Raw genomic sequence first — 15,956 nt, forward strand, 5'->3', positions numbered from 1 at the left:
TCACTCTGTCGCCCAGGCTGGAGTGCAGTGGTGTGACGCCTCTCGGGTTCAAGCAATTCTCCTGTCTCAGCCTCCTGAATAGCTGAGATTACAGGCACCTGCCACTTCACTTGGCTAATTTTTGTATTTTTAGTAGAGACGAGGTTTCACCATATTGGCCAGGCTGGTTTTGAATTCCTGACCTCGGGTGATTCACTTGACCCGGTCTCCCACAGTGCTGGGATTACAGATGTGAGCCACTGCACCCAGCCTTGAGAATAGTTTTCACATTGTTAAATGGTTGAAAAAAAATCAAAAGAAGAATAATATTTCATGACATTGGAAAATTACAGTAAAATTACATAAAATTCAGATTTCAGAGTTCATAAATAAAGCTTGCCAACTCCGCAGGTCTCATTTTGCTCTGCTCTGAGATCAGCATTTGGTCACCTTTGTAATTCTTGAATTGTTTTTTTGAGGCAGTCATTAGTGCCATCAGGGCAGCCACCTTGCTTTGTTCTTTCCCTCATAGGACATAGCATGCATGAAGTATTTCATAAATAATCAAATATTAAATGTATAATCCCTCTGTGGCTTAGTCTGAATCTTCCCTGAAGCAGACCTTGAGACAAGGCTTTGAGTATAAATAATTTATTTGGGAGGTATCAGAAATATGACCAGGACCCAGATCATCATAAAGACTAAGGGAAGCCATTTGGAGATTAAAAATTCTGATTTTTTTTTTTTAGAGACAGGGTCTCACTCTGTCACCCAAGCTAGAGTGCAGTGGCACAATCTTGGCTCACAGCAACCTCTGCCTCCTAGGTTCACGCGATTCTCCTGCCTCAGCCTCCCAAGTAGCTGGGTTTACAGGTGTGCACCACCACGCCTGGCTAATTTTTGTATTTTTAGTAGAGATGCTGTTTCACCATGTTGGCCAGGAAGGTCTTGAACTCCTGACCTCAGGTGATCCACCCACCTCAGCCTCCCAAAGTGCTAGGATTACAGGTGTGAGCCACTGCGCCCGGCCAAACCTGGGTATGATTCTATCCTGGCTTTGCTCATTGTTGATGCTTTATAACCTAGCTAAGTTGATGGAAAATGAAATGTTAAAAGTTCCAATCGCTGAAGATTCATTCATTCATTCATCATGTAACAAATATTTATTAAGTATCTTCGATATGATATAAGGCACTGTGCTAGATGCTCAATGATGTTAATCCTCAAAGAAACCGCCACTGGCAATAATGGTGGACTGATTATAAATCAAGGATGGTACTCTCTTGAGTCCACTGTATTTTTCCTACATCTCAACTATTCTATTGTCTCCCTGACTCAGCTGATTCCTGCTCCTTCTCTGTTCTCTTGGCAGCACTCCGTTTTACGTCAGTTAGGAGTTGTGCTCCATGAAGGCTGTCACAGAACCAAAGCCATCCCGGAAAAGGACCCTCTGCAAGTCACTTTTCACCTCCTCCCATCATAATTGCTTTAAAATTCGCACCTGTACCATTTCCAGCTGACTTTTAATCATGACAAAGAAAAAAACGAACAGCTAGCATGAAAAGCAGCTTAAACTTCTAAAATATATGTTCCCATTTTATAAACTTTCAATGTTTCTATTCTCAAGTGTTCAAAGGAATGAGGCACATGGGGAATGTGGATCAGTGAAATTCAGAGATAATCACCAAATGTCATTTTAATGTATGCCAAAACATCTAACAAACAATAGATAAAAATTTCACTACTGTCTCTCCTTTCCGTATGTTGTAAACAATGAGAAGCTGTGAAACAGCTGAAAGGAGGTGCTATGGTCCAAAATTTAGATGTTGAAACTGAATCATTGATGTGTTTGGTATTAAGAGGTGAGACCTTTGGGTGGTGATTAGGTAAGAAGGGTGGGGCCCTTGTGGGACTAGTGCCCTTATAAAAGAGGCCTAAGGGAGTCTGTTTTCTCCCTTTCCCCTTCTACCTTGTGAGGACACAGGGAAAAGGCGCCATCTATGAGGACAGGCCCTCCCAGACACCACGTCTGCTGGCACCCTGATCTTTGACTTCCCAGCCTCCAGAACTGTGAGCAATAAATTTTGAGACAGAGTCTTGCTCTGTTGCCCAGGTTAGAGTGCAGTGGCATGATCTTGGCTCACTGCAACCTCCACCTCCTGGGTTCAATCGATTCTCCTGCCTCAGCCTCCCAAGTAGCTGGAATTATTATAGGTGCGTGCCAACACGCCAGGCTAATTTTTGTATTTTTGGTAAAGATGGGGCTTCAGCATGTTGGCCAGGCTGATCTCGAACTCCTGACCTCAGGTGATCTGCCCACCTCAGCCTCCCAAAGTGCTGGGATTATAGGCGTGAGCCACTGCACCTGGCCCCAGTCTAAGGTATTTTGTTAGAGCAGTCTGAACAGATTGACATGGAAGGATAGCAAAAACATGAATGAAACAAAGGTCCCAAATAATCAATAACTAAACAAGGGGCTAAAATCCAGTTTCTATTATATTCTAATAGAGGTATTATAAGAAGATTTTTCTGGGAAAAAAATACCTTGAGAGATGAACCTTTAGGAGTGAAACACTTGAATGGTTTCTTGTCATCTGACAAGCCATCTTCTGGCATCTTCTGGCGTTTCTCAGCAGCTTCTGCTCTTCGCCTTTCAATCTCTTCCTTTAGCCTTCTCTTCTCTTCCTAAGAGAGAAAGAACAAATAACAAGGCATCAATATCAGCTTCACAGCCAAAGGGAAGAGCGCTGTAGGAGAGAGAGCACAGTCGGAAAGGCAGGAGACCCAAGCCGCAGACAGGACACTCTCCTTCTAGGTGGTCACCAGAGGTTGAGCCTGAGGGCTGGAGTCCAGCTGCCTGCATTTGTATTCTGGTGCTGCTACTTTCCAACTGCCTGACCTTGGCCATATTATTTATCTGCTCGGTGGCCCAGTTTCTGCATCCATAAAATGGGGATAATGATAGTACTCATTTTTTAGGGCTTTCATGAGGACTCAGTGAGAAAGTACATGTAAAATGCTTAGACTAGGCTCGTTCAACTCATAGCCTCAGGGCCACATGATGCCTAGGATGGCTTTGAATGTGGCCTAACACAAATTCGTAAACTTTCTTAAAACCTTAGGAGACTTCTGTGATTTTTTTTTTTTAGCTCATCAGTGATCATTAGTGTTAGCGTATGTTATGTGTGGCCCAAGGCAATTCTTCTTCTTCCAATGTGACCCAGAAAAGCCAAAAAATTGGACACCCCTGGCTTAGACTAACACTCATTATGTGATTTCTCATAGGGTGATACCTAATCACCGCCATCCTGTGGGTCATTAACAATGACTTTGCACTTCTGTATCTGTAAAATTAATATGAATACCCCTTCTACCTACAACCTAGGAGAGTTGTGAAGACAAATGAATAACTTATGTGAAAAGCTATCTAAATCTGTGGTACTATATTTGCCAGATGGTACAAGATGCGATTTTTATGGTCGCTCCCCGCTTCAAATGAATAAACAATTTTAGATGGTTTGACAAACCTGAAACGCTGTAGACCTTGCATCATGGTGTTGCAATCGCAAATGTTTACAGTCTGTCTCATTAACCCCTCTGTGTCTTCATTCCTAGTCTAGAATACCCTGTCTTCTCTATCAGGCAAAAAATTCAGAGCTCTGATCAAGTTTACAACTTGATTTTCTGAGAGATTTATGCAGTCTCAGGTAGTTCTTAGACTGTGAGATCTTTATCACTGCATGTTCTCAAGCAGCGAGTAGATGTTCATCTGTCAGAGGATGTTGTAGAAGGATCCTGTGTTTGGCAGATTGGCCCAAATAATCGCCTAGGTCCAATCCAGTTCATGATTTCCCTTCAGCCTTTCCTGATACTTTTCTCCTCTGAATAATAATCATAATAACAGTGATGGCAATAATGATATCTACCAGTTTTTGAGTGCCTAGGACGTGCCAGGCACTGGGAGCACAATGATCTATTAAAGTATCAGAAGAATCCTGCAAAGTCAATATTATTTCACAGGTAAGGAAAAGAAGATGTAGAATAGTCCAGGTTTTCCAAGGCCCCAGCTTGTTAGTGGCAGAGTTAGGATAGAGGCCTGGGTATGTTCCGAGATGGTGCCCCTGCTCTCCAATCTGGGTGACAGAGTGGGACTCTGTCTTAAAAAAAAAAAAAAAAAACCTCTCTGTGCCTCAGTTTTCTCATCTGTAAAATAGGGATAAATACCCATTATCAGCGAGTTCTTAGAAGCAGTGGACAAATTAATATGTCTACAAGTTTTAGAACCATACCTAGCACATGGTAAGTTTAGTATTCTGAAAAAATATTTTTAAGAGCCCATGCTCAAAAGGGCAGCTGCAAGGCACTAGGGAATTTTCCCTGGCCACGTTTGCAGTGGGCTAGCGCTTGCCTTACCTCCTCTCTGAGTTTTCGATCGGCTTCCTCCTGCCTCCTCCTCTGTTCTTCCTCCTCCAGAACCTTCCTTCTCTCCTCCCTCTTTTTCTTGAGCTCCTCCAGCTCCAAAGCCGCCTCCTGCTGCTTCTGTTTGAGCTTCTCAAACTCTTCGCTCTCCGTCTCCCCACGACGACGACGAAGCTCCTCCAGCCGCTTGCCGGCTTCCACTTGGGGGGCACCTTCAGCCTCCTTGGTGTCCAGGCTCGCCCTCCCTCCAGGACGGCTGTGGTTGGGGGGGCAATGGAAAGGGGTTTACATGCCTTTGCCTGCAGTCTCCCTGGAGGAGGGCGAGGTCGTTCTGCGGCTTTTGCATCCCACCCCAAATCTCCACTGCCTCTCATTAGCCCAAGGGGTAGGTAGGTTGGGAAAGGGCTCTGCCTGGAATCACAGGGGCCGAATGGGAGCCTCAGTTCTGCCACTTGCGCTTCGTTTCCTCAGCTGTACAATGTGACAAATATGTACTGCAAATTGGGACTGTAAAGTGGTGCAGCTGCTATGGAAACAGGATGGAGGTTCCTCAAAAAATCAACGAGAGAACTACCTCATGATCCAGCAATCCCACTTCTGGTATACCTCTGAAAGAATAGAAAGCAGGGTCTTGCAGAGATATTTGTATGTCCATGTTCACAGCAGCATTATTTACAATGACCAAGAGATGGAAGCAAGCCCATCATGGCAGGAATGGATAGATAAAAAGTGGGGCTGAGCGCGGTCGCTCATGCCTGTAATCCTAGCACTTTGGGAGGCTGAGGTGGGTGGATCACAAGGTCAGGAGTTCAAGACCAGCCTGGCCACGATGGTGAAACCCTGTCTCTACTAAAAATACAAAAATTAGCTGGGCATGATGGCAGAAGCCTGTCATCCCAGCTACTAGGGAGGCTGAGGCAGAGAAATGCTTGAACTTGGCAGGTGGAGGTTGCAGTGAGCCGAGATGGCGCCACTGCACTCCAGCCTGANTACTAAAAATATAAAAATTAACTGGGCGTGGTGGTGCGTGCCTGTAGTCCCAGCTACTCAGGAGGCTGAGGCAGGAGAATTGCTTGAACCAGGGACTCGGAGGTTGCAGTGAGCTGATATCATGATATTGCACTCCAGCCTGGGCAATAGAGCAAGAATCCGTCTAAAACAAAAACAAACAAACAAAAAAACAAGGAGCCTGGGTATGTTTAATTCTAAAATTCTATCATGCTGATTACTTCCTAACTAAAGTCATTGGCTCATTGAAAGTTGGAGTTAAAAGAGTCCTTGAAATAATGTATCAAAACTTTCCATACAGTTCACGAAAATTTTGCATAGGATCCATGTCAAAATGCCATTGAAAGTCTTTTTTTTTTTTTTCCATATTTTGAATGATGGGAGATCACTATCTCAAAAGTTCTAGGCTCCGAGTTGGAAAAGCGGGGTCTCCATACTGATTCTAACATTTATTAGTCAAGAATCTTGAAATAAGTCACTCAAACTATTTGATTGCTGCTTTCTTTGCCCATAAAATGAGAAGAACGTACCTCGGGATGAAAGGAAAGACCGCACTTTGTAAACTGCAGTGCTGTAAGTTGTAGTCCGTTAAACATTATTTCATATGCTGAGCCAAAGTGTTCCTCCTTGTAACTTTATCTGCTGTTTTTGGCTCTGTCTTAAAAGATGGAACAAACTCATCTATTTATAATGATGGGGCTCCTCCTGTGTGTCAGGCACTGTATGAGGTCCCGGGTATACAGTAATGAACAACGCAGACACTGTCCTTGCCTGTTTACATTCTAATCTACTTACTTGCCCATTAAAAAAATTTTTTTTAATATTCTTTATAAAAAGTCTTCAGCTATTAGAAAACAAGTATCACATAACTTCATTCTTGTAACTAATTTGCAGACCTTTCATCCTTCTCAGCTTTCTAGCTTTTCCATTTTGAGAGGCAGTAAAGGGTAATGGGTTAACACAAGGGAGACCTCAGGAAAATTACAAAAAAAAAAAAAAAAAAAAAACCTCTCTGTGCCTCAGTTTTCTCATCTGTAAAATAGGGATAAATACCCATTATCAGCGAGTTCTTAGAAGCAGTGGACAAATTAATATGTCTACAAGTTTTAGAACCATACCTAGCACATGGTAAGTTTAGTATTCTGAAAAAATATTTTTAAGAGCCCATGCTCAAAAGGGCAGCTGCAAGGCACTAGGGAATTTTCCCTGGCCACGTTTGCAGTGGGCTAGCGCTTGCCTTACCTCCTCTCTGAGTTTTCGATCGGCTTCCTCCTGCCTCCTCCTCTGTTCTTCCTCCTCCAGAACCTTCCTTCTCTCCTCCCTCTTTTTCTTGAGCTCCTCCAGCTCCAAAGCCGCCTCCTGCTGCTTCTGTTTGAGCTTCTCAAACTCTTCGCTCTCCGTCTCCCCACGACGACGACGAAGCTCCTCCAGCCGCTTGCCGGCTTCCACTTGGGGGGCACCTTCAGCCTCCTTGGTGTCCAGGCTCGCCCTCCCTCCAGGACGGCTGTGGTTGGGGGGGCAATGGAAAGGGGTTTACATGCCTTTGCCTGCAGTCTCCCTGGAGGAGGGCGAGGTCGTTCTGCGGCTTTTGCATCCCACCCCAAATCTCCACTGCCTCTCATTAGCCCAAGGGGTAGGTAGGTTGGGAAAGGGCTCTGCCTGGAATCACAGGGGCCGAATGGGAGCCTCAGTTCTGCCACTTGCGCTTCGTTTCCTCAGCTGTACAATGTGACAAATATGTACTGCAAATTGGGACTGTAAAGTGGTGCAGCTGCTATGGAAACAGGATGGAGGTTCCTCAAAAAATCAACGAGAGAACTACCTCATGATCCAGCAATCCCACTTCTGGTATACCTCTGAAAGAATAGAAAGCAGGGTCTTGCAGAGATATTTGTATGTCCATGTTCACAGCAGCATTATTTACAATGACCAAGAGATGGAAGCAAGCCCATCATGGCAGGAATGGATAGATAAAAAGTGGGGCTGAGCGCGGTCGCTCATGCCTGTAATCCTAGCACTTTGGGAGGCTGAGGTGGGTGGATCACAAGGTCAGGAGTTCAAGACCAGCCTGGCCACGATGGTGAAACCCTGTCTCTACTAAAAATACAAAAATTAGCTGGGCATGATGGCAGAAGCCTGTCATCCCAGCTACTAGGGAGGCTGAGGCAGAGAAATGCTTGAACTTGGCAGGTGGAGGTTGCAGTGAGCCGAGATGGCGCCACTGCACTCCAGCCTGAGTGACAGAATGACACTCCGTCTCAAAAAAAAAAAAAAAAAAAAAAAGGTCTAGCCATACCATGAAATATCATTCAGCCTTAAAAAGGAAGATCTTGTTACCTGTTACAGCATGGATAAACCTTGAAGATACTATGCTAAGTGAAATAAGCCAGTCACAGAAATCATACAAATACTGTATGATTCCACTTCTACGAGGGATCTAAAGTAGTCAAATTCATAGAGACAGAAATCAAACTGTAGTTACCAGAGGCAGAGGGTGGGCAGTAGAAGGAAATATAGAATTGCTGGGTAACGGGCGTAGCCTTTCAGTCTTGCAAGATAAAAACAGCTTGGGAGACATGTTGCAGAGCAATGTGAATATGCCTCACACTACTTAACTGTACATTTTAAAATGCTTAAGATGATAAATTTTAAGTTATGTTTGATTTTACCACAATTTTTAAAAAGATACATGCTACAACATGGAAAAATGGGGCAAATACTATTTATTCTATTTACCTCAGTGGGTTGCATGGGATTGTGTATTTATGTATCATCTACTGTATGAATATTAGTTGTTATTGGAAAGGAAGGCATATAGTCCAAAACATTACTTGTGAATGAGTTCAAAAGTCTCGTAGTGCCTGACTAGTCCTTTCCCACAAGTTACTGGTTAACTTGGATCTATCTGGAGTAATGGATCAGGAGGGAAGACAGAAAGGTTCAGGCACTGCGAACGGGAAAAAGTGCCTGAACTAAGGGTAGGCATTGAAGTAAATCCATCTATCCACAACTTTGCCTTGAGCTTGACTCTAGCAGCTGATCTCTGGTAGATGAAATTGCCCATTGCCCCTTGATTAGAGCTAAACACAGTGATTTATGTCCATTCTTACAGAGCCACTCCAGGAAGTCCTTAATGACTACATTAACTTATGGCTTCCATTTGTGTATTTTCTATATTCTTTAACTCCAACACAACCGGACTATTCCTTATACAGACTTAAAATTATGAAATTAGTTTGGTATGACACGGTTAAGGTGATTACTTCCATGTCATTCTTTATGCTTTCTAAACCTTTGTCATATCCACGACTTCATTTAACAGTCACAATAACTGGGAAGATGTCAGGTTCGGTTTATCATCCCCATCTTACAAATAAGGTAACCACAGGTGAGAGAGAGAATTATTTATTCAAGTTTTTGGTAGCTAGAAAGCAGCTGAGCCAGAATCAGATTCTAATGCTTATCTATTAGTTGTACTCTTCTTGTCACTATACTGTAATTCTACCTAAAATAGGCATTGTTATGAAACAATGAATAAACTGAAAGAGAACACGTTAGCCCATCTCTCCACCTCTCACCTCAAACCTTCAGGATGGAGTCTGAGAGGAACATTTCCTACCTCTGTCTCTAGAATTTTTATAGTCTAGGCCTGGCTACATTCTGTGCCTGAGCAGAAGCAATGCTTCATCAGATAGAATAGCTTATAAAACAGGAAGAAAATGGGTAGGTTTTTATGTAAGAACTAAAATTAAAATTATGTTGAGTTTTCTTTTGTGATTAAGGAGGATACACAGGGATTTCATTGCAGAATTGGGAACATGTTAAGACTTAAGACAGAATGCTACCCCAAAAGTCCTTATGTTAAAATTTTATTTCAGAACAGGTGTTTTAAGTATTTTACACATCTATAAAAAGATGGAGACATATCATTAGCACCTACTGTGACCCCTAAGTTTCTTTAATAAATTTGCCATATGGTAGAATTAGAACACTGATCATTTTAAAACATGTCGATACTTACAGTAGAACTTCAGTAGAATACAGCATTTTCACTAACACAGAATTTGCCTGAGTTGGATTTGCCTGGGACTTTAGTCAGGAGAATTTAGTGCTTGAAGGCCCTTGTTATAAGTAGTCTTTAAGAGACAGAGATACAGCTTTGCCATTTAAAAACTTATTAGCAAGTAGTGAGGTCATTCTTAACTAGATGAGAATGTAGGTGTCCTATTCCTGACACTTTTGTCTAAGGAACAAAGGAATTACCACACCCTAATACCATTCTTTTTTTTTTTTTTTTTTTTTTTTTTTGAGACGGAGTTTCGCTCTTGTTACCCAGGCTGGAGTGCAATGGCGCGATCTCGGCTCACCGCAACCTCCGCCTCCTGGGTTCAGGCAATTCTCCTGCCTCAGCCTCCTGAGTAGCTGGGATTACAGGCACGTGCCACCATGCCCAGCTAATTTTTTTTTGTATTTTTAGTAGAGACGGGGTTTCACCATGTTGACCAGGATGGTCTCGATCTCTTGACCTCGTGATCCACCCGCCTTGGCCTCCCAAAGTGCTGGGATTACAGGCTTGAGCCACCGCGCCCGGCTCCATTCTTTACTACATGTAAAGAATGGCACAGTGTTGCTAGCTGTGGAACCAAAGAAAGAATAAAACCATGGCCAGGCACGGTAGCTCACGCCTGTAATCCCAGTGCTTTGTGAGGCCAAGGCGGGTGGATCAAAAGGTCAAGAGTTTGAAACCAGCCTGACTAATATGGTGAAATCCTGTCTATACTAAAAATACAAAAATTAGCTGGGCATGGTGGCGTGCGCCAGTAATCCCTGCTACTTAGGAGGTTGGAGCAGGGGAATCGCTTGAACCTGGAAGGTGGAGGTTGCAGTGAGCCAAGATTGGGTCACTGTACTCCAGACTGGGCGTGAGAGGGCGATTCTGTCTCAAATAATAATAATAATAATAATAATAAAAAAACAAGGAATGGGTTCAAGAAATACATTGTACACATTGATTTGAAACACTGAAGTCGTTCTGAATATACTGTGTCCTCCAGGACAATAATCTTCAAGCTGCAGACCAGAAAATCAATTTAGTAGATTGTCATCAACATTTAAACAAAACAGAAAGTATCAGAGTGCACTGCATAGAGCAGAAGAAAGTTCCATTTCTTGACACACTTGTTTCAGTTATAAAAATATATACAGGCTTATACTGGGTCATGATGTAAAATTTATTTCTTACTAAGGGCTTAGGTTAAAAAATTTAAAACTGTTGGTCTAGGATCTTGACAGTTAAAGGTAAATTTTTATTTTGAACTCAGACAGGGTTAAAGGGTCCCTCAAAATCTAGTTGTCAAAGGCTCTTTCAGGGCCTTCTAGGTTCACAGGCCTGTGACTCTTCTCTCAGTTAATTTAGGGTCTTTCCTTTCAAAAATGAGTTTGCTCTATCTCTGTGTTCATTGTATCACTGTATAGGAACTAGACCAGCAAAACACCTGCCTACAGAAACATCTGTGGATTCCACTAGGTGTCGCTCCGTCTTCATTTTGGACAATCAAAATGTTCGTCATTAGGGACTAAATAAGTCATAATACATCCATCTAGTGGAAGGCTCCAATATCATTAATTATAGGCTTATGTTTATTTTTATAGAAAACAAGCTATGATACATTCTTACACATGGTGCAAGAATCAATGCAGAATTATAAGTATACTCACACTTATGTACTACATATAAATATACACACGTGTGTCTATCTTGATTATTACATACATAGATAAACAGCTGGAAAAAGTGTTACTGGTGGTAATCGTTGGGTGGTGGGTGCTTATTTTTATTCTTCTATTTTCTGAGTGTTTTTATAATGAGTACATTTTTTCCCCTGTAATTGGAAAAAAAACCTTTTCATTCCCACCTTAAAAAATAAAACGTCAAAAAGCCCTTCACGGGCCGGGCGCGGTGGCTCACGCCTGTAATCCCAGCACTTTGGGAGGCCGAGGCGGGTGGATCACGAGGTCAAGAGATCGAGACCATCCTGGTCAACATGGTGAAACCCCGTCTCTACTAAAAATACAAAAAATCAGCTGGGCATGGTGGTGCGTGCCTGTAATCCCAGCTACTCAGGAGGCTGAGGCAGGAGAATTGCCTGAACCCAGGAGGCGGAGGTTGCGGTGAGCCGAGGTCGCGCCATTGCACTCCAGCCTGGGTAACAACAGCGAAACTCCGTCTCAAAACAAACAAACAAAAAAAGCCCTTCACTTTGCACTTTCTATAAAACCGTTGGTAGAATTTGCATTGCTATGTCTTGCTCATTGAATGGAGATTTTTATCTCATGTTTTGGAGAAAACAAGTGAGTAACAAGAAAATGCAAACATCAGAGGGAACAGTAATTAAATCAAACATAAACAGCTATGTTTAATAGAGGAGCAAAAGTTTTGTTCACACCATCTCTGCCTATGTGCATGACCTCAGCATTAGGGTGCCACTTAATGTGGAAATCTCTTCCATAAAGTTCTTTCCCCCACTCCCTTGGCTTCTTTAGGTGTAAGTCAAGATAAGTATCCAGGCTTTGACCATTAAGAATGCAGCTTGTTTGGGAGGCCGAGGCGGGTGGATCACGAGGTCAAGAGATCGAGACCATCCTGGTCAACACGGTGAAACCCCGTCTCTACTAAAAATACAAAAAATTAGCTGGGCATGGTGGCGCGTGCCTGTAATCCCAGCTACTCAGGAGGCTGAGGCAGGAGAATTGCCTGAACCCAGGAGGCGGAGGTTGCGGTGAGCCGAGATCGCGCCATTGCACTCCAGCCTGGGTAACAACAGTGAAACTCTGTCCCACCCCCCCAAAAAAAGAATGCAGCTTGTTTTCAGTTAAGCTGATAGGTACTAAATTTATCTAAATAAAGGCTGATACTCTCTTCCTCTCTCCTCATTTTATATGTATATTGAGGAGAATTGTACTTCCCTGCTTCTATCAGCATGAACTTGAAACTAAAACTCACATACATTGGTGGCTAAACTAAAATAAATAATATGGTAGCAGCTTGTTCCTGTATTTTTTTCCTGCCCAAAATAGAAAAATTAAGGCCAGTCGCATTTAAGGATTCTTAGCATTCAACTTGTCACCATCTCCTGTGACTATTTCTCCCTTCAAATTACCCAGCTCTTTGGATTTCTACACAATAGCCATGTTAATTATTAATTTGAGCTTTGACTGAAGCTTGTTGGCAAGTTTGCTAATTGTTAAACAGCCTTTTTCTACTGACAGATTTTTTAAACATTCCTCTCAACAAAAACAGAACTTAGACCTTAAAAAAATCTTATGCCTATAAGACATATTTTAAACTATTAATTAAAAAATAGCAATATTAGGTAACATTCATTGAACACTTTTCATGGACCTGACACTATTCCAGAGCTTTAAAATATTAAACTTCAGGCACTTCAGCAAGTTTTAGACTCAACTTACTAACCTGAATCACTTGCTTTGTAGGTTTTCTGTGAATGTTCAATAAACGTAATTTTAACATTGTTCTCTTGGCAATCCCAAGTAATAGTTACAGATTCTACCTTTCTTACACCTTCATCTTTTTATTTATAGTGTTTATGTATACCTGTCTGCTTTAGGTTCTCCTTTAGATAAATATGAGTCAGTTTCTGTTCAAATTTTTGTATAGAAAAATTGTTTTGGGCAACTGTATTTATCCATCTTAGCCTCTTGGATGAGCCTGAAATGTCCATCCCCAGCAGCTCCACCTGCTTTGAATATGACGAAGGCTTTGGTGTAAGAAGCATGTCAGACTTCTCCCTCATACCTACTTGGTGACTTTCTTATTTGAAGTGCTCAGAAAAACAGGCTCTATAGACAAGGCTGCAGCCAAGGAACAAGCCCAGGGAAATCCACATGGCAGGGACCCAAGACTCTTCTTCGGCACATCTGGCACAGCAGCCAGTGAGGTAACAGAGGTTGGGATTTGGCCCCAGTAGTTGGGAGGAGTGTTTTGTGGGAAAGGAGCACAGGAATCACGTGGCCAGCTCAGTGTCTGCACCTTAAGTTCTTCTACAAAATTGTTAGAGCTCTGAGAATTTGACTGTATTTAGAAATGAGGATTTACATGGACATACTCATCTAGTCGGTCTGATAATCAGTTGCCGAGATTTTCAGTGTGATGGGGTAGGGGATTATGTTGAAGGGAAAGCTCAAGCTCTACAAGAGAGTTTTGCCAAACTGTATGAAATAGAGCAGCAGGTCCATACCCTCTCACTCCCTCTTAGAGACTTCCAATGCAAAGGAACATGAAGGACTCTCAAAGTCCTGTGGTAAAGAAATCTGATGAATTGAGCTTTACCTAATGTTTCCCAAGTATTTGGCCACAAAACAATCTTAGTCTTATGCAGTATTTATATACAACCTTTAGAAAATGCATTCTTGAAAATGGTACTGAGAAGCGTCTCTTATGAAGGTGGTCAGACCATACAGAGAATAGTTGAACGATATGAATCCCAGTCATAATGTTTTCTAATACACTCATCTCACATGAGGTCAGTGAAAAAAACCATGGATGCCAAACATGATCTGCCTTTCAAAATAATGGGAAAAGCAGATTAAGCCCTGTCTGAGTGGTGACTGCGGGGCTTCTGTTAGTGATATGGGAACCGGACCTGCTGAGTGAGCATCTCTAAGACAATGACAAATGACCTCACAACAAAAGCATGCTGCCTGTTTAGCACGTTTCTGTCTGGTGGCAAAGGATGAGAAGACTTTTTTTTTTTTTTTGCATATGAACAGTTGCTATGAACTAGTTGCTACTTCTTACCTGAAAGTATTCTCTGTATGTTTAAGTTTGTGGGTCATGAATTCTCCATTCTGTGACTTAACTTCTGTAAATCCTTTCTTCCGATCCAGGAAGCTCTTAGCTTCTTCTTTGGGTTCTTTGTCCTTTTTAATCTTTTCGTCTTTGTTCTAACCAACAGTACATATCAGGAAGGAACAGAACAAGAAAATCTTATTAGGATTTTGGTTGGTATCGCCAAATAAGACCCAAACTTGTTAGGAAGGCAGGAAACTCAGAAACCACTCAGATGTGGTAGAGTTGGAATCAGGGGAAATTCTTAGAGAATGAGCTATGGTCCTTTAGCCTGTGAACAAACACCTTTACCACAATTTTAAGAAGGCAAGATCATTCCTGATCTCACTGAGGTTTTTACTTTCAAGAGCAGTGGTAGTACTATTGTTTGGAAACCATTAAGTTCTGGGAACTTCATGTAAAAGTAGATGTTTGCAGTTCCCCCTGGGAAGAGCAATTAGTAGGCTGGCTTTGATGAAGAATGGCCAGGTTGCCTGGACAGGTTTCTTCTTGGATGGAGAGAGAATCTGTGAGAAAGACACAAATGTGAAAGAAAGAAGAGGAAACCTACCAGTTTAGCTAGATCTTCCAAGCCATTTCTGGCAAAGACCAGCATTTTAATCAACAAGTAAATTTGGTCCCAAGGATGGGACACTTAATAACGCTACCTTTAGTAGGAGGATTCAATGGCATATTTGGGATCTGTGAGACCATGTTTGTAGTCATCTAAACCATTAAAGTTAGAATGGAATAGGAGAAATTCCAGGGTTTCCCTTGATTTCCATTGTCAGTAAAAATTTAGTACTCTGGAAGTAGTTTTATGATTGCTGTGGGAGACATGGGAAGGTGATATATGGTGGGCAGGTGTTAGCTTTCATATCTTGTGGGTTTGTGTTTCTTACAGTAAATAAGAGAGTATTTAAAAGTAAACTGAATTTACATAGCTTTTTGTGGGGGAGGGGGTAAAGGAGTTCAAATTACTTCAATCGTATTATCTTATCCATTCTTAAAAGATGAGTGTGAAAACAGGTGAGGTGCATTCACAATGGTTCTTTTCAAGACAGTTACAATGCATGAGCATTCTAAAGAAACCCACAGAGGAAAGGAAGGCCATAAGGATTCAGGACTCAGGACTCAGGACTTTAGGTGCTGCTGCCTAGGACATTCTACCGTGACCTGATCACTCACTCCTTCCCACTTATTCTTCAGATATTCTCTGAAGATTTACTTCTAAAGTGTATTTTTCATTTCTTATTTTTGAGACAGAGTCTTGCTTTGTTGCCCAGGATGGATTGCAATGGTGCGATCTTGGCTCACTGCAACCTCTGCCTCCCGGGTTCAAGCAATTCTCCTGCCTCAGCCTCCTGAATAGCTGGGATTACAGGCATGAGCCACCACGCCCAGCTAATTTCTGTATTTTTAGTAGAGACCAGGTTTCACTATGTTGGCCAAGCTGGTCTCGAACTCCTGACCTCAAGTGATCTGCCAGGTTTGGCCTCCCAAAGTGCTAGGATTATAGGTGTGGAACACTATGCTTGACCTAAACTGCATGTTTTGCAAAGAAGAGCACAGGTTGTTGGTCTTTATTGATGAGTTTTAAGCCCTTTGTTTGTCTTCTTTGGGTATTAGCTGATTAATTACTAGAAATTCACTACTATGCTGCCCTAATTAGTTAAGACTTCAATCTTTCACCTTGGGGTAT

The 15,956-nt window shown here is 42.2% G+C and overlaps 1 protein-coding gene across 12 annotated transcripts in view; it reads right to left on the bottom strand.

Annotated features, from left to right (window-relative positions):
* The window catches only part of CALD1 (caldesmon 1), a 212,570-nt gene that overhangs the window by 19,646 nt on the left and 176,968 nt on the right, over window positions 1–15,956 (bottom strand). For all 12 annotated transcript variants that reach the window (XR_005200964.1, XR_001826475.2, XR_005200965.1 and 9 more), the window contains 3 exons: window positions 14,225–14,370; window positions 6,649–6,910; window positions 2,524–2,664 (listed from right to left, as the gene is read on the bottom strand). Coding sequence is in view for 6 of the 12 variants with exons in the window: in XM_017532612.2 (XP_017388101.1) it covers window positions 2,524–2,664; window positions 6,649–6,910; window positions 14,225–14,370 (549 nt within the window). In the remaining 6 variants the exon portion in view is untranslated. The remainder of the gene's footprint in view (window positions 1–2,523; window positions 2,665–6,648; window positions 6,911–14,224; window positions 14,371–15,956) is intronic.

The sequence above is a fragment of the Cebus imitator genome, unplaced genomic scaffold (assembly GCF_001604975.1).
Source record: "Cebus imitator isolate Cc_AM_T3 unplaced genomic scaffold, Cebus_imitator-1.0 Scaffold77, whole genome shotgun sequence".
NCBI lineage: Eukaryota > Metazoa > Chordata > Mammalia > Primates > Cebidae > Cebus > Cebus imitator.